At 45.1% G+C, this 21,594-nt stretch overlaps 2 protein-coding genes across 11 annotated transcripts in view; one reads left to right on the forward strand and one right to left on the reverse strand.

Moving 5' to 3' along the window:
* The window catches only part of SYT14 (synaptotagmin 14), a 210,480-nt gene that overhangs the window by 94,971 nt on the left and 93,915 nt on the right, over window positions 1–21,594 (reverse strand). The gene's annotated exons all lie outside the window — the stretch shown is intronic.
* LOC135982506 (uncharacterized) lies at window positions 6,139–7,774 on the forward strand. Its single transcript, XM_065589494.1, has 2 exons — window positions 6,139–6,679; window positions 7,272–7,774. The coding sequence occupies exons 1-2, from the start codon at window positions 6,139–6,141 to the stop codon at window positions 7,772–7,774; spliced, it is 1,044 nt and encodes a 347-aa protein (XP_065445566.1).

Genomic DNA, 21,594 nt, shown 5'->3' on the forward strand with positions numbered 1-21,594 from the left:
TACTCCTCCTGGATGATACGCAGGACCCACCAGTCCAAGGTGATTTGCTTCAGGCCTCTGGGGATATAGAACCTTTGGATGTTGTCCCAGGTGGCCCTTGAATTAACATCAAACCAGCTATCTCAACATGTTCACAGGTTGCACTGCTGCTGAAGTAGTAGCAGCTGAGGGCCTTCCTCTACAGAATCTTTGTTTCTTCTTCGGTGGCTCTGATGGCTTTTGGTGTAACTCACAGTAAGAAAAAGTTGTCTGCCTTGAATATGTCTGGTATTTTGTCTGTCCTAGGGACCTAATAAGCATGGCCCATGAGTCTTTTAAGGGAAGTAAGGCACGATCAATTTTACTGATGAATATATCATAGCCCTCAAAAAGAGATCCTCTATTGTAGGATGCACTTCCCTAGGGATCCCTGAGGATTGCAATTATGACATTCACTTCATAGTCACACCCATACCACAGTGTCATCAGGCAATATGAAGAAATGGCAGCTGGGGCAAGTTCAACATGCTGATGGTGTTCATCATCAGAAGCTTGTAACTGGTGATGTTCAGCATGGGAAACCTGGAGTAACTGATATCATTGAGCCTTTAGGGACTGTACCAGGGAGGTAATCTAACCCAGTAAAGGGCAGAGGAAGAGGGCCTTCTAGCATGTTGAAGACCCCTTGGCATCCAGCAGTGAGCCAGAAATGAGTAGGGGGCATGGTAGGGAGTCCCTCCCTATATCACCTGTGACTATGATGATAGTTTGGGGCTCTGAAATCCCTATCAAAAGGCATAAGTTTCATATGAGCGTGAAGTATGTAGATGAACTCTCCCACTATGTTGTGAAGCTGATGAGGAGAATATGACTCTTCCAATGGTGGAACAGACCTGGCAGAGGGTATCAGGGCATGACCTTTGAAGACCCCTTGCCAGTACCAAAGATACACCTGGTTCCACGGGTGTTGGTGGGTGATGCTGATGGTAGTATCTTCAGCAGCAAAGATTACAGTGGTGACTTGGGAAGGACAAATACCACTAAATCACCCACTATCATCAATCTTGGTGCTGAAAAGCGTCAGTACCATGAGCAAGTTAGAACCTGTCAGCATCAAAGTAGATGGTGGGGGAGGGGTCTTGACCTGAGAGTTTGGTCAGTAACCCGCTGGAGCATGTGGTGAGAAAGTTTTCTTTGCAATTTTTTAAGTAGATGTTAGTAAGCATTTTAACTTTATTTTTCTTGTAACCATTAATGACTTTTATGCCTCATTACTTATACTCACTTAAAATCTCTCTCTTTGTAGTTAATAAACTTGTTTTATTGTTTAATTTAATCCAGTGTGTTTAAATTGGAGTATCTGGTTAGGCTATTTAAAACAGTAATCTGGTATATTATTCCATTAAAGGAATAAAGGACTTAATACATCTGTGCTGTCCATACATTTCTGGGGGAAGATCCAGAACTAGGGGAGTGTTGGGGATTACTCTGCAGTATACCTAAGGCTGGTGAGAGCCAGGGTACCGCTGGCAGGTTGCAGTTACACACAGACGCTCAGGGTGTGGCTTGCATGCTACTACAGAAAGGCATTGTAAGGTACCCAAGGTTGCAGGAAAGGGGTGACATAGCTTCTCACTGGTCTGGGCTGTACCTCTGGTATGTCACAGCCAATATTTAAAGCCCTGAATACAGTACCACATAGTCTGTGCAGGAGACAGCATGCAGAAGCTTTTTAGCAGGCACTGAAGCACAGATGCCGAGGCCTTTTTTGGGTGCCAAAGGGACCTATATGAGGCCTTGTTCTACTTTTAGATATTGCAGAATAAGGTGATCTCTGCCTCTTTTTCGTATTAGGTCCCTCACACAGTGAACTATTTTTGTGATCTGTAGAAGAATAGTGCTGTGTCCTATCTCTGTTAATTGATGACAACTTGAGGGCAGGAACAGCTGAGTGCTTTGAGGAAGCAGGAACCTGGGAATTGGCCCCAGAGCCAACACTCACATGCATATTTCCAGAGGAAGGCTGCTCAGATCTAGGTGGACCTTGTTTACCTGGTTCAGAAGCAGGTCTCATGGAGTGGTCCCAAAGAAAATGTTTTAGGTGAGCCCCTCTTGTTTTTGTGTCCATTTAGAAAATACATGGCAAATTGAGTATTTCTCAAGAATATGTCCATCATCAAAGCAAACTAAATACCTTGAATGACCATTACTGAGGGCTACAACTACTTCATACGAGGGGCAATATTTAAACCTTGGATATTTTTGCTCAGTCATAAGGACTGAAGCCTGGAACTCAGTAACCAACAAAACAGAATAAAAATATTTGAATGGAAGTATCGCAATCCCATGCTAACAACTAAAAGCTACACTAAAGGGATACCTATATACAATTAAATTTGTTTAAATATGCAGGTGTGCACAAATAGAGACACTGTTCACAGTTCAAGCTTGTAATCCTGGGCAATAACTGAGAAAGAGTTGGCCCCACTCCACCCCTTAAGTCCTTGGGAAGAGAGAGGGACATGTGGGCACAACAACATTCAATGTGTAGGCATGGTCCCATTGGGCACTGCTGGCCAAAGGAGTCCAATCTCAAGTGCATGGAGCAAACACACATCAAGAGTGGAATACACATGGACAGGCATTCAAAGAAGAATCTGAGGTTTCAATATATTTTGGGATTATCACCTAAAAATCTTCTGCAGTATAAATTTCTGTAAATTCACCTCACTTTCATTGGCTGCATGTGTTTCAAGGGTTTTTGTGTGGTCTGAGACCAGAGACTTCAGTATTCTAGGTCATGAGAGAAAATTCCTCAACCTTAGAATACAAGACAAAACGTCTATCTAGAGAAATATACTGACGCATAAAAGCTCTGTTGAACTCCTCAAGGTGCTTCCTTGATTTATACATCAAAGATATCAACAAATCAGTTTTTCTCTTCAAAGCAGAGGATTCCCAGGCAATTAATTTTGTGTCAGGAGTTCTACAAATCTTAGCGCTCTATAGCCTAGCCCTGACTCAATCTGATGAAACTCAGCACTCCGGTTTAGGAAAAAACATTTAGAAGAGAATGATAGTTTTGTTTGAGGTGAGGGTGATGTCACACTCACTTCCAGGACCTGATATCATGATGATGAGTGCAGCATAAATATTTAGGCTGATTGCCAGACCCGAATGCTCAAAACATCATCTTCAAAGATAGCCACTTCTACACTAAGAGTGTGTTACCAGTACAGGAATACCGATACACCAGTGATTCTCAACCTATTTATCATTGTGGGCCGCATATGTGGCCCACAATGTCTTACATGGGCTGCAGGTTGAGAACCACAGTGCCCCCCCCAAAGCCACCCACAGTCCCTTATATCCTGTGGCCCCCGCCCAGAGACCCCTCCACAGAGTCGGGCCAGGAATGGAGCCCTGAGCCCGGGGTCGGGCAGCCAGACCCTGTGCCTCGCACCGTGGTGCTGGGCAGCCAGACCCCACACCCCACCACACAGGGCCGGGCAGCTCACAGTTAGGACCCAGACCCTGCCACATCGGGCCGGGCAGTTAGGACCTATTTCCCACCCATAGTCTTGGAAGAAGTGCCTACTGAGTGCTGCCACAGTTACATTCGGAGCCCTTTGGAGACAGGCTGCTGTGATGGCGATCTGGTTGCACACGCACCAATTCCAAAGCTTTACAGCCTCAGCACAGAAGGAGGGGGATCTCACTCCTCCTTGGCAATGGATGTAAAACATGTATGACATATGGTCCATCATGATTTTTATGTGTTTGCCCCCAATCAGTGGTAGGAACCGGAAGCAGGCATATCTGACCACTCCGAGTTCCATGAGGTTGAGGTGTAAGCATGCCCTCTTGCAATGTCCACTTGCCCTGCATTATGTAAGTGTCTAGATGCACTCCCCACCCTAGCAGAGAGGCATCCGTTGTTATGATGACCATTGGGAGGGAAGTGCAAATGGAACTCCTGTGCACGTTGTGATGGCCTTTCCACCAATTGAGGGATTGTTTTACAGAGGTACGTATGAAAAGCTGCATATTTAAACTGTGTTTGCTTGGTGAGTAAACCGTTGTGAGCCACCTTTGAAAACAGTGTATTCGGAGCCTCGTGTGTTCTGTAATGAAGGTGGTGGCTGCCATGCGCCTCAGCAACTGAAGACAGTTCTTGACTGTAGTTGGGGAGCTGAACTGAATTGTGTTGGGTATGTTGAAAAGGGCCACAAACCTGTGAAGAGAGAGATACACTCTTGCTATTACGGAATCGAGGTGTACCCCTCTGGATTCTAAACTTCGTATAGGGGTCAAAATGGATTTTTGAAAGTTCAATTGCAGGCCCAAATTTGAGGAAGAGATGTATGGCCTCGGAGGTTGCTCAAATCGTCTATTTCAGGGAGCAGCCCTTCAGCAGCCAATCGTCCAGGTACTAAGATACCTTTCCTGCGGAGCTGTGCTGCTACTACCACCATGACTTTCAAAAAGATCCTCAGGGCAGACGACAGGCCGAAGGGGAGCACTTGTATTGAAAGTGGTCATCATCAACAGTGAAATCATTTGTGGGATGGGTGAATAGCAATATGGAAATACAAATCCTGAAGGTCAAGGGCTGAGAACCAATCCCCTTACTCTACTGACGGAATTATTGCTGTAAGTGTCATCATTTTGAATTTCTGTACTTTCACATAGGTATTTATAATCTCAGTCTAGGATGGGTCTCCAACCTCCACTCTTTTTTGGTACCAGAAAGTACCTTGAATAAAACCCCTTTCCTCTGTGCTCCTGGGGATTGATTCTGTGGCTCCCAAGCATGACAGAGTGTCTATTTCTTGATAAAGCAAGCTTTCATAAGAGGGGTCCCTGAAGAGTGACAAGCAAGGGGTGGGGTTCATTGGTGTATGTGCAGTAAAGTGGATGGTGTATCCTGTGGAAATCATGTCCAAAACTCACTAGTCCATAGTGATCAACTCTCAGGAGCACTTGAAGTGGTGACGGTGTAGTCAAAGAGAGAAAGGATGGTGAATTGGTGCAGCTGAAGAGGTTGAGAATAGCAATTAGAGCCTTCAACCAACCCATCAAAATTGCTGCTTGGAGGTGGATGTGTGCGAGGAGGAAGGCTGAGAGGCAGAAAGTTTCCTTCTCTGGAATCTCTGCCTCTTTCGATGACATTCATACAACCTCTGAGAGGTAAAGTATTGAGCAGGGCAGGATATCTGGGCCATCTGGAACTAACTGAGTTCCCTCTTGTAGGTGGGAATGCCAAGAGAAGGAAAGGTAGTTCTAGAGTCCTTTAATGTTAGCAGAGACTCATCCGTGCTATCTGCAAACGACTTAGACCCATCAAGAAGAAGGTTCTCTTCTGTATTCTGGACCTCTTTTGCGAATCCAGAAAGTTGGAGCCAGGAAGCTCTTCTCATCACTACTGCTGTAGCGATTGAATGGGTGGCAGTATTAGCAGCATCAAAGGAAGGCTTGTGTGGCGTTATCTGATTAAAATATGACCATGTAGATCATTGTTGCTAACACTGTTGTATAATTGCAACAAGTATGTCAAGTAAGGTGTCTATGGAAAAGTTATGATTTGCTGAATATGATTATGCTATTTGTATGCATGTATCTCTTTTGTATTTGAAGTTAGGAGTATTGGCTCTGTATTTCAAATATGTGGTAACGCCCACAAGGTCTTTAACCTACACATCTTGAAGGGACTATTCAAGTTAAATAAGTAACACAACTCACAATGGACCATGGGAGATGCCTATCTATACTTAGGCCTGGTCTACACTACGGGTTTAGGTCGACTTTAGCAGCGTTAAACCGAATTAAGCCTGGACACGTCCACACAACGAAGCCCTTTCTTTCGACTTAAAGGGTCCTTTAAACCGGTTTCTTTACACCACCTCTGACGAGGGGATTAGCGATAAAACCGGTCTTTGCGGGTCGGAATTGGGGTAGTGTGGACGGAATTCGACGTTATTGGCCTCCGGGAGCTATCCCACAGTGCTTCATTGTGACCGCTCTGGACAGCATTCTCAACTCAGATGCACTGACCAGGTAGACAGGAAAAGACCCGCGAAGGTTTGAATTTCATTTCCTGTTTGCCCAGCGTGGAGAGCACAGGTGACCCCGCAGAGCTCATCAGCACAGGTAACCGTGATGGAGTCCTCCCAGGATCGCAAAAGAGCTCCAGCATGGACCGAACAGGAGGTACGAGATCTGCTCGCCATATGGGGAGATGAAGCAGTGATAGCTGAACTCCGTAGCAGTAAAAGAAATGGAAAAGTATTAGAAAAGATCTCCAAGGCCATGAAGGACCGAGGCCATAACAGGGACACACAGCAGTGCCGCGTGAAAATTAAGGAGCTACGGCAAGCTTACCACAAAGCCAGAGAACCAAACGGAAGGTCCGGGGCAGAGCCGCAAACTTGCCGCTACTACGCGGAGCTGCATGCGATCCTAGGGGATGCAGCCACCACTACCCCAACCGTGTGCTATGACTCTCTCACTGGAGAAACACACAGGGAAGACGGTTCGGGGAACGAGGAAGATGACGATGGAGGTACTGTAGGTAGCTCACAGCAGCAAGGAAGCGGAGAAACCGGTTTCCCCAACAGCCAGGATATGTTTGTGACCCTGGACTTGGAACCAGTAACCCCCGAACTCACCCAAGACCCTCAGGGCACACAGGAGACCTCTGGTGAGTGTAACTTTGTAAATATTTGTAAACATTACAAAAAAAAAGCAAGCGTGTTTAATGATTACTTTGCCCTGGCAATCGCGGCCAGTACATCTACTGGAAAAGTCTGTTAACGTGTATGGGGATGGAGCGGAAATCCTCCAGGGACATCTCCAGAAAGCTCTCCTGGTTGAAATGGGGTGATTTTATTAAGGGGACATTCAGAGGCGCCCGTTCCTGCTCTTCTGACCAGAAATGTTCCCCGCTGTTAACCACGCGGTGGGGGGAGGGGTGAAGTGATCATCCCAGAGAATCGTGTGTGTGTGTGGGGGGGGGTTTACTTGTGTTTGTGCCGCATGTTAACCGGGAAACCGCAGCCCCTCCTTTTACATTGAAACCCCATTTTAAATGGACAACCCAATTCATCCTTGATATGGGAAATGCGCTGCTGTTTGCAACCTTTTCCGCATGTTAAGAAGGTTAAAAAAGCCAAAACACTGTGGCCTACGATGGCTGCCTGCAAGCCGAAATATGCGACCTTGTAATGAAAGAGTGTACCCATTGTTCTCTAAAATGTGTCTTTTTTAACCACCTCTCCCTTCTCCTCCGCCAGCTGCAAATGTTTCTCCTTCGCAGAGGCTCGTGAACATTAGAAAGAGAAAACGTGGGACGAGGGACGAGATGTTCACGGAGCTGCAGATGTCCGCCCACGCTGATAGAGCACAGCAGAATGCGTGGAGGCAGTCAATGTCGGAGATGAGAAAAGCCCAATATGAACGAAAGGAGAGGTGGCGGGCTGAATCGCGGGATGAACAGAGCAAGTGGCGGGCTGAAGACGATAGGTGGCGTCAGCTTGCAGACAGACGGCAAGAGGCAATGCTCCGTCTGCTGGAGCATCAAACTGATATGCTCGAGCGTATGGTTGAGCTGCAGGAAAGGCAGCAGGAGCAGAGACCGCCGCTACAGCCCCTGTGTAACCAACAGCCCTCCTCCCCAAGTTCCATAGCCTCCTCACCAAGACGCCCAAGAACACGGTGGGGGGACCTCCGTCCACCCAGTCACTCCACCCCAGATGATCGCCCAAGCATCAGAAGGCTGGCCTTCAATAAGACTTAAAGTTTTAAAATGCAGTGTGTCCTTTTCCATCCCTCCTCCCCCACCCATCCCAGGCTACCTTGGCAATTATCCCCCTACCTCTGTAAGGAACTAATAAAGAATGCATGAATGTTAAAAAAAAATGACTTTATTGCCTCTGCAAGCGGGAGGGGAGGGTGGGGTGGGGTGGTTGGTTTACAGGGAAGTAGAGTGAACCGGGTCGGGGGGGGAGGGTTTGGAGGGTTCATCAAGGAGAAACAAACAGAAGTTTCACACAGTAGCCTGGCCAGTCACAAAACTCGTTTTCAAAGCTTCTCTGATGCGCACCGCGCCCTGCTGTGCTCCTCTAACCGCCCTGGTGTCTGGCTGCGCATAATCAGCGGCCAGGCGAGTTGCCTCAACCTCCCACCCCGCCATAAAGGTCTCCCCCTTACTCTCACAGATATTGTGGAGCGCACAGCAAGCAGCAATAACAATGGGGATATTCTTTTCGCTGAGGTCTGAGCGAGTCAGTAAGCTGCGCCAGCGCGCTTTTAAACGTCCAAATGCACATTCCACCACCATTCGGCACTTGCTCAGCCTGTAGTTGAACAGGTCCTGACTCCTGTCCAGGCTGCCTGTGTACGGCTTCATGAGCCATGGCATTAAGGGGTAGGCTGGGTCCCCAAGGATCACGATAGGCATTTCAACATCCCCAATGGTCACTTTCTGGTCCGGGAAGAAAGTCCCTTCCTCCAGCTTTCGAAACAGAGCAGAGTTCCTGAAGACGCGAGCATCATGTACCTTTCCCGGCCATCCCACGTTGATGTTGGTGAAACGTCCCTTGTGATCCACCAGGGCTTGCAGCAGCATTGAAAAGTACCCCTTGCGGTTTACGTAGTCGGTGGCTTGGTGCTCCGGTGACAAGATAGGGATATGGGTTCCGTCTATGGCCCCGCCACAGTTTGGGAATCCCATTTCAGCAAAACCATCCACTATTGACTGCACGTTGCCCAGAGTCACTACCCTTGCTATCACCAGGTCTTTCATTGCCCTGGCAAATTGGATCACAGCAGCCCCCACCGTAGATTTGCCCACTCCAAATTGATTCCCGACTGACCGGTAGCTGTCTGGCGTTGCAAGCTTCCACAGGGCTATCACCACTCGCTTCTCAACTGTGAGGGCTGCTCTCATCTTGGTATCCTGGCGTTTCAGGGCAGGGGAAAACAAGTCACAAAGTTCCATGAAAGTGCCCTTACGCATGCGAAAGTTTCGCAGCCACTGGGAATTGTCCCATACCTGCAGCACGATGCGGTCCCACCAGTCTGTGCTTGTTTCCCGGGCCAAGAATCGGCGTTCCATGGCATCAACCTGCCCCAGTGACACCATGATTTCCACATTGCTGGGGCCTGTGCCTTGTCCATGTCAATTTCCTCATCACTCTCGTCGCCGCGCTGCAATCGCCTCCTTGCCTGGTCCGGGTTTCGCCTTGGCATGTCCTGGCTCTGCATATACTCCAGGACAATGCGCGTGGTGTTCATAGTGCTCATAATTGCCGCGGTGATCTGAGCGGGCTCCATGATCCCAGTGCTAGCTATGGCGCCTGGTCAGAAAAAAGGCGCGAAAGTAGTATCTGATGGACCAGGAGAAGGAGGGAGGGCCGAGTGACGACATGGCGTACAGGTACAGGAACAGGGAGAAACACAAACAACTGTCACACAGAATGGTCCCCCCAAAGATTAAACTGAAAACCCTGGGCTTAGCAGGCCATTGATTTCACGGAGGAAGGGGAAGCAAATGAATACAGAACAAATCTATTTTTTACATCTTAAGCTGGCAGCCGACGGTGCAGCGTGAGTGATAGCCTCTCCAGTACGATGATGACGGATACCAATCATAAAATACCATCATCTGCCAAAAGGCAAGGGGCTCCTGCTGTGTAGCAATGCAGCCCCACGTCTGCCAGCCCCACGTCCGCCAGCACCCAGCATCGCCCTCGGCCTCTTCTGGGTGCTTAGCAGACAATACTGGGCAATTGGCAGAAAATAGTATATTACGACTTGTAGCCATCATCATCGAAACAGTAGCATGTCTGCCCAGGTGGCCATGATTGACAGCCACACCAATACGACAACGATGGGTACCAGTCATAATATACCATCGCCTGGCAAGGGGCTGGTGCAATGCAGCCCTACGGCTGCCAGCCCCACGACTATCTCTCATGCTACACCGTCTACCGCCAAAAGGCAGTTAGCAGCTGCTGCTGTGTAGAAATGCAGTCCCACGTCTGCCGGCACCCAGAGGACATATGGTGACGGTGAGCTCAGCTGAGCTGAGCGGGCTCCATGCTTGCCGTGGTATGTTGTCTGCACAGGTAACCCAGGTAAAAAGGCGCGAATCTATTGTCTGCGTTGCTGTGACGAGGGGGGAGGGGCCTGACGACATGTACCCAGAACCGCCCGCGACACTGTTTTGCATCATCCGGGCATTGGGATCTCAACCCAGAATTCAAAGAAAAGGCGCGAACCGCTTCTCGGCTCTCTGAGCTGTGGCGCAAACGTAGTATCTGACGGACTAGGGGAAGGAGGGAGGGCGGGCCGAGTGACGACATGGCGTACAGGCACAGGGAATTAAAATCAAGAACGCTGGCTGTGCATCAGGGAGAAACACAAACAACTGTCACACAGAATGGTCCCCACCAAAGATTAAACTGAAAACCCTGGGCTTAGCAGGCCGTTGATTTGACGGAGGGAGGGGGAAGCAAATGAATACAGAGCAAATCTATTTTTTACATCTTAAGACGACGGTGCAGCGTGACTGATAGCCCTCGGCATCTTTCTGGGTGCTTGGCAGCAAATACGGGGCGGCGTATGACGATGGTCTTCAGGCCTATTGCACAATCGGCTGCTCGGGGAAGACTCTGCTAACATGCGATGACCCGACTTGTAATAGGACGGCTAATAATCGTAATACACCATTTACTGCCAAAAGGCAAGTCCCACGGCTGCCAGCACCCAGATCGCCGATGAAGGCTACCAGTCTACTGCACCGTCTACCGCCAAAAGGCAGTTAGCAGCTGCTGCTGTGTAGCAATGCAGTCCCACGTCTGCCAGCACCCAGAGGACATATGGTGACGGTGAGCTCAGCTGAGCGGGCTCCATGTTGTCTGCACAGGTAACCCAGGTAACCCAGGTAAAGAGGCGCGAATCTATTATCTGCCGTTGCTGTGACGGGGGAGGGAGGGGCCTGACGACATGTACCCAGAACCGCCCGCGACACTGTTTTGCATCATCCGGGCATTGGGATCTCAACCCAGAATTCAAAGGGGCGGCGGAGACTGCGGGAACTGTGGGATAGCTGTGGGATAGCTACCCATAGTGCAATGCTCCGGAAGTCGACGCTAGCCTTGTACTGTGGACGCGGTCCGCCGACTAGAGCACCTAGAGCATTTTATTGTGTGGACACACACAATCGGCTGTATACAATCGATTTCAATAAAACCGGCTTCTATAAATTCAAACTAATTTCGTAGTGTAGACATATCCTTAATCAACTTTCCTGTGAACATTCCATTTAGCGTATAGGTAATGAGTTTTGCTATGACTAAGCGAAATCATGCATGGACATGTGACTTGCCCATGTGACCCCAAACACCATCTTGTTACTGTAATTTTCCACAGTGAGAACGATGGGTTTCTCTTCACTTGGCAGAGGCTATAAAAGGCACTGGAAACATAGCCATTTTGCCTCTTTCCTGCTCAAACCTCTGAACTATAAACTTATACTAATGGGAGCATTCTAACTTTCCAATGATTTGGAAGCAACTGGAGACTTAACAAGCGAGCAGTTTATTCCATCGCTGCTACAAACCTGATCCAAGAACTTTGTGATTATTTTATGTATTTAATTCCTTTAACCAAATTTTAACGCTCACCTTTTTCTTTCTTTCTATTAATAAATCTTTAGATATTAGATACTAAAGGATTGGCAACAGCAAGATTATTGGGTAAGGTCTGAGTTATATATTGAGCTGGGTGTGGGGGTGGTCCTTTGGGATCAGAAGAACCCTTTTGTTTGATGAAATTGGTTTTAAATAACCACTCATCATTCAGTCTAGTGTTTTTGATGGTGATACAAAGACTGGAATGCCTAAGGAAACTGCTTTTCTGACTTCTTGTTAGCCAGTGTGGTGAAACAGAAGTTTACTTTTGTTGCTGATTTGGTATATCTTATGGGAGAATAACTACCAGTTTGGGGGTACGTCTGACCTATTTCTCAGTAGTTTGTCCTGAATCTGGCATTCTCAGTTGTGACCCACAGAGGCACCATGACAGCTTGCAGAGCTGTTCTGGCAAGTAATTGGCCCTCCACAATAATTGCTTGGAACTGATCCCTGTGTTCTGTTGGTAGGTAGTCCACAACAGAGTTCAGTTTGGTATAACTGACATGGTTATATTTTGCCGTTGACATCTGATAATTGGCAATTCTAAATTTTAAGGAGGCTGAGGAATAAGACTTCCTCCCCAGTAAATCCAGACGCTTATGATCTTTTTCTTGAGGCGTGGTTTTAGTATGGTGCTGCCTTCCACTTTCATTAACTGTGTCAACTACCAAGAAGTTAAGTAAGGGATGGGAAAATAAAAACACAGTCCTTTGCCAGGATGTAATACTTCTTATCTTCTCTTTTCCATGTAGGTGGAATAGAAGATGGCGTGTGCCAGGTGATCTTCGCTGGGTCCAGAAGAGCTTTGTTAACAGGCAAAGTTATGTGGGCTGAACAGAGACTATCAAGCAGCTTATGAGGAGGCCCTTCCTTGTCCTCAAGAGGAATCTGCAACTCTTTTGATCAGATCCTGGAAGTGTTTAAAATCATCTGCCAGGGATGGAGGAGGCGGCATGACTGCTTCATTTGGAAATGAAGAGGAGATGTTGGCCGTAGGAGAAACCTCTTAATCAGCTCTAGCTTCCTGCTCCTCAAAAGATTTCAGTTGAGGGTCAGGTCTGCTGGAAGGAGCAGGTGAAGCAGGTTGCCCTTTTTTATGGCGGGTGGTTCTGGATGCTCTGGAAAACTGTTGGTGATAAGCCACCCAAGGGTCCCAATATGGGCAAGGAGGCGGTGCATAAGGCATAGGAGGTGGAACCCAAGGGCGCTCAAACCAATGAGGTGTTGGTGGTAGTCATGAGCCACGAGTAGTTACAGTTCAGTTGAGGCTTCTGGAAAGGGGCCTCTACAGGAATGAGGGGGAGAACGCTGTATTGATACTTGAGACACCAAGGCAAGGTCTTCGTCAGAATCCTCTTCCTCAAGCTAACTCTGGAATGGTGGAGTACCTGGAGAGATCTCAGGTGAAAACGTCAGTATCAGGCGAATTTCAGGCAATCTTGATGTTCTCGGTACCAACAGCACATCAGAGCCAAACAGCAGAGAATTGGGCGTCTCAGATACAGCCAGGTCCCAGGGGAAATGGACCTCCTGTGGTACCGAGAGTGTTATCAGTACCAAGCCTGCAGTCTGCACTGAGGTGATCATAGCCAACAGTGGTGACAGTACTATAGATCTCGGGCACTCAGCGGGAAGTGTGGTTGCTGATGGTACCAAAGGTCTTGAGTGCTCCAACAAAAGCATAATTGGAGCCTGAGCGGGCTTCTTCAGTACTGAGGAAGCAGAGCTAGAGCCCTTCTTGCTGCCTTGGTCCGTTAACAGTACCTCTCTGGGCCCAAGGCTTTGCCATCTTTTGGTCTAGCCATGCCCTGGCTCCCTGAGGAGCCAGCAGCCTTGTGAGTACATGATAGAGCTGGTGATGTTGGGGTAGCTGATGATACCAACAACCTTGGCTTTGTAGAGGTAGATTCTCTACCTTGTGAGTCAGGGACACGTTCCGTTGAGGACTTACGGAAAGAGACCTGAGTCTTCCTCTTAGATGACCTGGGGCATAAAGGTCGTGGAGGCAGCAGACTAGCTTGGAGACAGGCACATCTAGGGGACGGGGCAAAGGGGAGTGTCTATTGGCCTGGGTCAGAAGATAGGTGTAGAGTTCTCCTTCATGAGCTTTATCTCTCTGTTTTTTCTGGCTCTTGATTTCATTGCCAGACAAAAGTTACACTTCTGGACAACATGCGATTTCCCGAGACAATGGATGCAGTGGAGTACCTGTCACTGACCAGGATCGCCTCCCAGCATCACAGACAGCATCTGAAGCTGGGAGAACTGGGCATAACCTGCCAGTAAAAGAAAAAACTACCCACTAGCTAATATCTATCTAAATATAAAGAAAATAAAATAGTATTTAAAGAAAAAATTAGCTAAAAAATTACTATTTACTAAGTATAGAAACGAATGCTAATACTACTACTGATTATTAATAAAAGTAGCGGAAAGTTGAGGAAATCTCAACAAGACAACTGTCAGATCTGTCTCAGGCTGAGGTGGCTGAGAAAGAACTGAGGGTAGTTCGCCTATGCAGTGCTATATAACAATGGCACGGGGCACGAGACTGACTGACACACATGCATAGGCTGAACAGACACTGCTATGAGAAATCTCCAATCAAAGGCACAGGGGGTGCTAGCACACCTATAGTGGAGCACCCATAGGGACACTACTCGAAGAAGAATCAGAGCTTTCAGAGTTCCAGAGAAAACTCTGCCTTCCCATTCAGAGACACTAAACTGAGCAGCAACGTGGCTGCAGTCAAACAGATATGTAAGCATACCATGCTGCTAGCCTAGCTGGGAAAAAAGAGATGGGGAAATAAAAAAACTATTAGAGAAACCCCTTGCTCTACCATCACAATGTACAAAAGGTCGATAAAAGCCAGTACCATATGCCTGATAGAGCAGCAGATTCTCATTTAAGAGAACTTTTGTTTTCTTGCTGTAATCTTTTAGTACTTCCATGTGTTTCCAAAAATCCTTGTGAAGAGTAAGACACAAATTAATCTTACAAACCAAATCTCTGAACAACCTAGTCTTTAGCCACAGGGCTACTTACTGCAATGTTGTTAAAAAATACTTTAAAATAGGATGGAGATGGAATCTACGGTTGTACTGCACTGGTAATCTGTAGCTAACTTGATAACACCTAAATATTCCTTAAAGCTTTCTTTCTTTTTCTTTATGTTGCCACTGACTTTGTCTTACAATTCCAACTATGTTACCACATATCAAGTGGTACTAAGGATTTCCTGACACAGGCAATAACAGCAGTGTCAATTTTGGGAACTATGCCCCAGATTCACTGGCTATCATCTGGAATTCAGCTGATCAAGAGATTTGGGAAAAGCATGCTTAGTCAGGGGCATCCAAGGTGTACTTAGACATTTTTGCACGTTCTCATGAATATAAAAAGCAAAATCCTTTTCACTCCTTTGGGTAACCGGGATTTAGAGGATTTCTTGCTTTTAGAAACAAGGAAAAATCTAGGGCTTTTGACGTCTGTCTGCAATGTCTCAGTTTCACCATGTTTGTCTTAATATTATCAACTTCAAAAACTTATCTTCAGGAACCTCAGGAGACAGTTTCTCTAAAGAAAAAATGCTGCCCTCTTCTGTAGAACTGTTAGAAAAGGACAAAGGCATGACAATTTGCTTGTAGGGCTGCTTGGTTTTTTTTTTTAGGTTTAATATAGGATATATTAAGAGGGCCACTGTGACTGATTAGCTAACGTCTGTTGAGAAATCATATTTCATATGAATTGGAACTAAGAAAGTAGGGTCACTTTAAAATTATGACAGAGATACTGACAAATTGCCTTAGGTTTAAAAATATAAAAGGACAGTCAACTTAAAACTAATTGTTGTAAACAAACAATTCTTTACTTATATTAATAATTAGCAGCTTGGATTATGAAAAATGAAATAATTTATTTACTTTTTTTTAAAAGAAAATTAACAGAGTATGAAATATTCATTCTTTGTGCTGAAATGAAGAATTTTTCACATGTAAAGGTGGGCCAGATCCTGCAAATCAGATAACATTGTGTAAGGAAGATTACTTTATATCTAACAGTATCATAGCAGCATTTGAAATGCTAGGAAAAATAACTATACCTACAGTAGGGTGACCAGATGTCCCAATAAAATCGGGACTGTCCCGATATTTAACTCTTTGTCCCTCGTCCTGATCAATGAATGATCGGGACGCCATTTGTCCCGATATTCAGGTATGGAGGCAAGTGGAAGGGAGGTGCCGACTCTGTGGGTGCTCCAGGGTTGGAGCACCCACGGGGGAAAATTGCACCCAAGCTCCCCCCTCCTCGCCTCCTTCTACCCCCACCCCAGCGCCACATCCCCACTCCGCCCCCTCGCACAGCGCTTCCTGCTGCCTAACAGCTGTTTGGCGATGCTTGGCGCTTTCCAGGAGGGAGGGGGGAGGAGCAGGGATGCGGTGCGCACAGGGGAGGAAGTGGAGAAGAGGCAGGGCAGGGGCGGGGGGTGGGCGAGCACCCACCCGGCAGAGGGGAAGTCGGCGCCGTAGGGGTGATTGGCGGGCGGTAAGGGTGAAGAGGCAAGTGGCGGGTGGGAAGGGTGAAGAGGCGATCGAGCGGTGGGTGAGGAGGCGAGTGGTGGGTGGAGGACTGAGGAGGGACGCAGCAAGCCAGCAGAGGGCCAGGGGGAAGAGGAAGGGCGCGGGGGGGGGGCAAGTGGGGAGGTGGCGGGACCTGGGGCAGAGTGGGGCCGGAGCCTGGGAGAAACAGTAAGTTGACACCTGACCACATCAAAAGAGTGTATAACAGGATGGCAAAAAAAGGAAACTGACATTGGGATCTGAACAGACATCTAGTATGTCATGGAGAATGGCATATGTCCAAATCCTGGTGAAACTGACAAAGAGAGGTCTAGAAACATAGGCATTAAATTTGCTGATCTCTTTTCTGTGATTTCAACAATTTGGGCCTATCTGTGCAAGACGAGGGAGTTTCAGGCCTAGGTAGGTCTTCTGTGCCTTTTAACTTTGCTTTGACTTGATCTTTTCTTAATTTTGTAATAAACTAGGGTTTATTTAAAGACACATTTGTATCTTAGACTGAGGTAACTCACTATAGCTTGTCAGACGAGAGGTAAAATGATCCTTTGGCCTATGCAGAAAAGCCTGAATCTAAACCCAGTTCAGATCAAACTTCCATTACAAAAGGTAAACTTTGATTCTGCAGAATCTGAATACATCATATTTGCTACAGAAAAACATGAAGCAAGACAGATCCAGCTCATAAGCTATGTTTGACCTCCTGGAATTAGAAGAACAGGAGTACTTGTGGCACGTTAGAGATGAACAAATTTATTTGAGCATAAGCTTTCATGGGCTACAGCCCACTTCATCAGATGCATAGAATGGAACATATAGTAAGAAGATATATATACACACACATACAGAGAACATGAAAATTTGCAAACTAGATACCATTAACTTGGGCTTGAATAGAGACTGGGAGTGGCTGGGTCATTACGCAAATTGAATCTATTTCCCCATGTTAAGTATCCTCACACCTTCTGGTCAACTGTCTGAAATGGGCCATCTTGATTATCACTACAAAAGTTTTTTTTCTCCTGCTGATAATAGCTCATCTTAATTAATTAGCCTCTTAGGGTATGTCTACACCCAGCCGCTAATTCGGCAGCTGGCAATCGAAGTTCTGGGTTCGACTTATCGCGTCTTGTCTGGACGCGATAAGTCGAACCAGGAAGTGCTCGCCGTCGACTGCGGTACTCCAGCTAGACGAGAGGAGTACCGCGGAGTCGACGGGGGAGCCTGCCTGCCGCGTGTGGACCGAGGTAAGTTCGAACTAAGGTACTTCGAACTTCAGCTACGTTATTCACGTAGCTGAAGTTGCGTACCTTAGTTCGATTTGGGGGTTTAGTGTAGACCAAGCCTTAGAGTTGGTATGGCAACTTCCACCTTTTCATGTTCCCTGTGTGTATATATATCTTCTTACTATATGTTCCATTCTATGCATCTGATGAAGTGGGCTATAGCCCACGAAAGCTTATGCTCAAATAAATCTGTTAGTCTCTAAGGTGCCAGAAGTACTCCTGTTCTTTTTGCGGATACAGACTAACACGGCTGCTACTCTGAAACCTGGAATTAGAAGAACACTCTTTTTCTAACTAAAATACTTAACGAAAGATTCATGGAGCAAATTAAAATGGAGTCATAAAACAATGCAGGTAAAAACACAAAACCAGAAATAATGTTAAAAAAATATTGATATGTTATTATTTCTTGTTTTCTCCATTTGAAGATTATTAGACATGCTATATCATGATGATATGTCATTTCTATACAGTACTTCTAGGTGGAAAGAAAGATTAATATGCCACCTAGAGGACAAAAGAATGATAACAAAATATGCCACATTCTGTAATGTTTCCAAGCTTCAAAATAACACATTTTCAGAATATATGCATCCTGTAAATGTGAAATTAAATACAATATGCTGGTCAAGTATTGATACATGTTTTATAATTAATGTCAGTATTATATTAGTAGTATAAGAAGAAGATTTTAGGATATTATAATTGAATTTTTACACTTTGGGATTACAAAAATCAGGTAATATATCAAGCAATGCAATCTTACTTAACCGCATGTGTTAAATACAAGATTTTGTTTCTTGCCTGTCCTGTTGTAAGATTTTGTGTACATGTTTTTTAAACAAATAAGAGCAGGACTAGCCAAACAAAAAAAGCAAACAAAAATATAAGTAATTGTTAAAGTGCAGAAAAGACAGCTATTGGTACAAACACATCTATGGGTCCCTTCTTTGAAAATATATAGTAGGGCATATACAGTCTGACAGAACTACTGATTAATTGTCAAAAAAGAAAATAGCACATGTTTCTGAAAATGGAAAACCATTGTAGTTTTATCAGCTCATATTGCTCCTGTTGATTTCAGTAGGAGTTATGCACAGAGATTGAAGGCTTTAATGTTCTGAAAGTAGAACTAAAATATCTAGGGTGTAGAAGTAGAAAAGATTAAACACATTTGTGAAAACCTAAAAATATGGGGAGCAAAGATGTTACTAAGTACTAAAACTGTTTATTTATTTTCCTTAAGTACACAGAGCAACGTTGTTCCATTCTCCAAAGAATTAAGAAATTTCTCTATTATTTGTCTTTACATCATCTATGTTTAAGTTATATCACGTAAACTAAAACTAAACTATTTATTGAAAAATCTCAGTTAGGATTGCTGTGATGCCTCATAGCATTAAGGATTCATGTCCAGTTTTCAGAAACAGTAAGACTTGGCATTGCATAATTTATACTGAAACAAAATGACTAAAACATTCTTGATGTTCTTCACTTTTAATCTGAGACTGTAACTTCAAATGTTTAAACATTGTTCTCTGAACATATCTGAACAGGCTGGTTGTACGCTCCAGCCTCTTTTTATGAGCTGCAGGTGTTCTTTATCAGGTTCCCACTTTCTCTGTCACTAAAGCTCTAGGATGTGAAGCTTGCCTTTCTTGTTGAATAGAACGCAACCATGCATATTCTTCCTTGTCTTTTCCTGTATTCAGAGCAAATTTGTATGGAACATATTTTAATAATAATGCAAGGAATTGGCTGTTGTATCTGAAATTGTTTTGGAAGAACTACGAAGTATCAACAAAATATATACTGTAGTGTGCCACCTTCAGGTCATAACGTATTATAAAGAACGCTATGATTTTTGTTGTTGCTGTTGACTTCTGCAACATTATTGAGCAGCATCTCATGGAGACTAATGGCTACAGGAATAATTATAAAACATGGCCCTGGTTCTACAAATGCTTTGCTCACAACTGTAACACAACTGCAGGTTTTCTGGCAGACAACACTGCTGGAGCTCAGCTCTTGATAATGGGTTGGAAAAGAATGTAATCTTACATAGAACAGCAAATGCAAAATAAGCATTCACAAAACTCTGATAAATATTACTTTGACATTTTTTCTGTAAATTAAAATATAGAACATATATGCAAATAACCTGAAATTGAACATATTTTAAAATCAAACTTTTTAAAAATTCCTTAATTTTTTTCTACAAACATTTCCATTATAATAAATTAAATTAGTCAATTTACCACTTAAGTTGTTGACATTTTTTTTTTGTGACAATCACCCCATTTCTTGAATGGAGACACTGTCTGGAAACATGGGCAGTGATGACATTTGCAGCAGGGCACATAAAACAGGCTGGCAAACTCCTAGCTGCTGTGCTTAGAACCTGCCAAAGATGGCCCATCTGTCATGGACACCAATCATGTTCTAAATTTCCAGCTTGAGGAATAAGGACTCCAGCTCAGGGGAAAGGGGGAACCCAGCATGAGCCCCAGCTTTTTCAAGATAGGAGGCAAAAGAAGGTGGCTGGTAATATCTCACTGCCCCTGCAAGACAAGCTCGGAAGGGGAAGAAAAAACTTTAGGAGATGGGTTCAGATTTAAATCTCAGAAACTTTGAAGTAGGAGGAAGTGAGCAAGTGGGAGCCACTTGAAAGCAAAGAGGCAAACAGCATTGAGGCTACATTAGATTCTGTTTCAGAGTAGCAGCCGTGTTAGTCTGTATCCGCAAAAAAAAGAATCTATCTCAAAGAAACTGCGAAACCACCTGATCAGCATCCTATACAGCAAACAGGGAAAGATTAAGAATGAGCTCTCAGAACTGGATACTCTCATAAGAAACCAACCTTCCACACAAACTTCCTCATGGATAGACTTTACAAAAACCAGACAAGCCATTTACAAGACAAACTTTGCCTCTCTACAAAGGAAAAAGGACACTAAACTATCTAAACTGCTACATGCCACAAGCAGCCACAACAGTAGTTCCCTTAACCCACCCAGCACTATTGTTAATCTTTCCAGCTATACTCTTAGCCCAGCAGAAGAGTCTGTCCTATCTCGGGGCCTCTCCTTTTGTCCCTCCAGACCCATGAATATGATACAGTTCTGCGGTGACCTAGAATCCTACTTTTGACGTCTCCGACTCAAAGAATATTTCCAACATTCCTCTGAACAGCATACTAACCCACAGAATCCTCCCTACCAGCACTACAAAAAAAAGGATTCTGCGTGGACTCCTCCGGACGGTCGAAACAACAGATTAGATTCTGTATCTTTCTTCTCCTATTTGCTGATGGCAACATCTCCCTTTCCCATCCCCAGCTAGTATCCCCTATACTTCTCCCTTCAAGTAGCTCCAGGTGAAGCTGGCTCCCCACGTAGCATGGAGTACAAAGGTGTTGGGGAGAAAGGTAGCAGGAAAGGAGAGGGAATGTAGATGCTGCTGTTGGCAGGTTAAAGTAGATAAAAGGAACTGAAACATCCTTCTACCCTTACTCATCTTCGCCTTTCTCCAAGTCCTTCCTGAGCAAACAAAAAAATCACTTCTCCTTTTTCCTCCCTAAATGCAGAGACTCAAGCTCGCCGATCTCCTAAGATGCGGTTTTGAAGCAGAAGGACTGAGGAATTTAGCTGGTGAAGACTGAAAGAGAATTATCTTACTCTGCTACGAGCTTCAAGTATGGCTTACCTGTTCTATCTCTGTGTCCTGCCATAGATATCACAGTACCCATCCAGCCCCTGCTTCCAAACTAAGAATTGGAAGAAAGGTCACAAAAATAACATCTCTTTTAGCTTAAGTTGTAAATGGACATTTTTCCAAAACAAAAACAAATTAGGCTCTCACATTATGAAAAGACTTTCCAAATTTGTAAGGATGTTTTTAGGTTGCAAGCTATACTTAAACGTAAGCACTCGTACATGAGATGTATTGCTTTTTGCTAGGAAAAATTATTTAATCTTTAAAAATATGGTGTCCATTAAAATACACTTTCAGTTTTATTACATATATAATTAAAATTTCTAATTCCTCCACCAA

The sequence above is a fragment of the Chrysemys picta genome, chromosome 3, assembly GCF_011386835.1.
Source record: "Chrysemys picta bellii isolate R12L10 chromosome 3, ASM1138683v2, whole genome shotgun sequence".
In the NCBI taxonomy this organism is placed as follows: domain Eukaryota; kingdom Metazoa; phylum Chordata; order Testudines; family Emydidae; genus Chrysemys; species Chrysemys picta.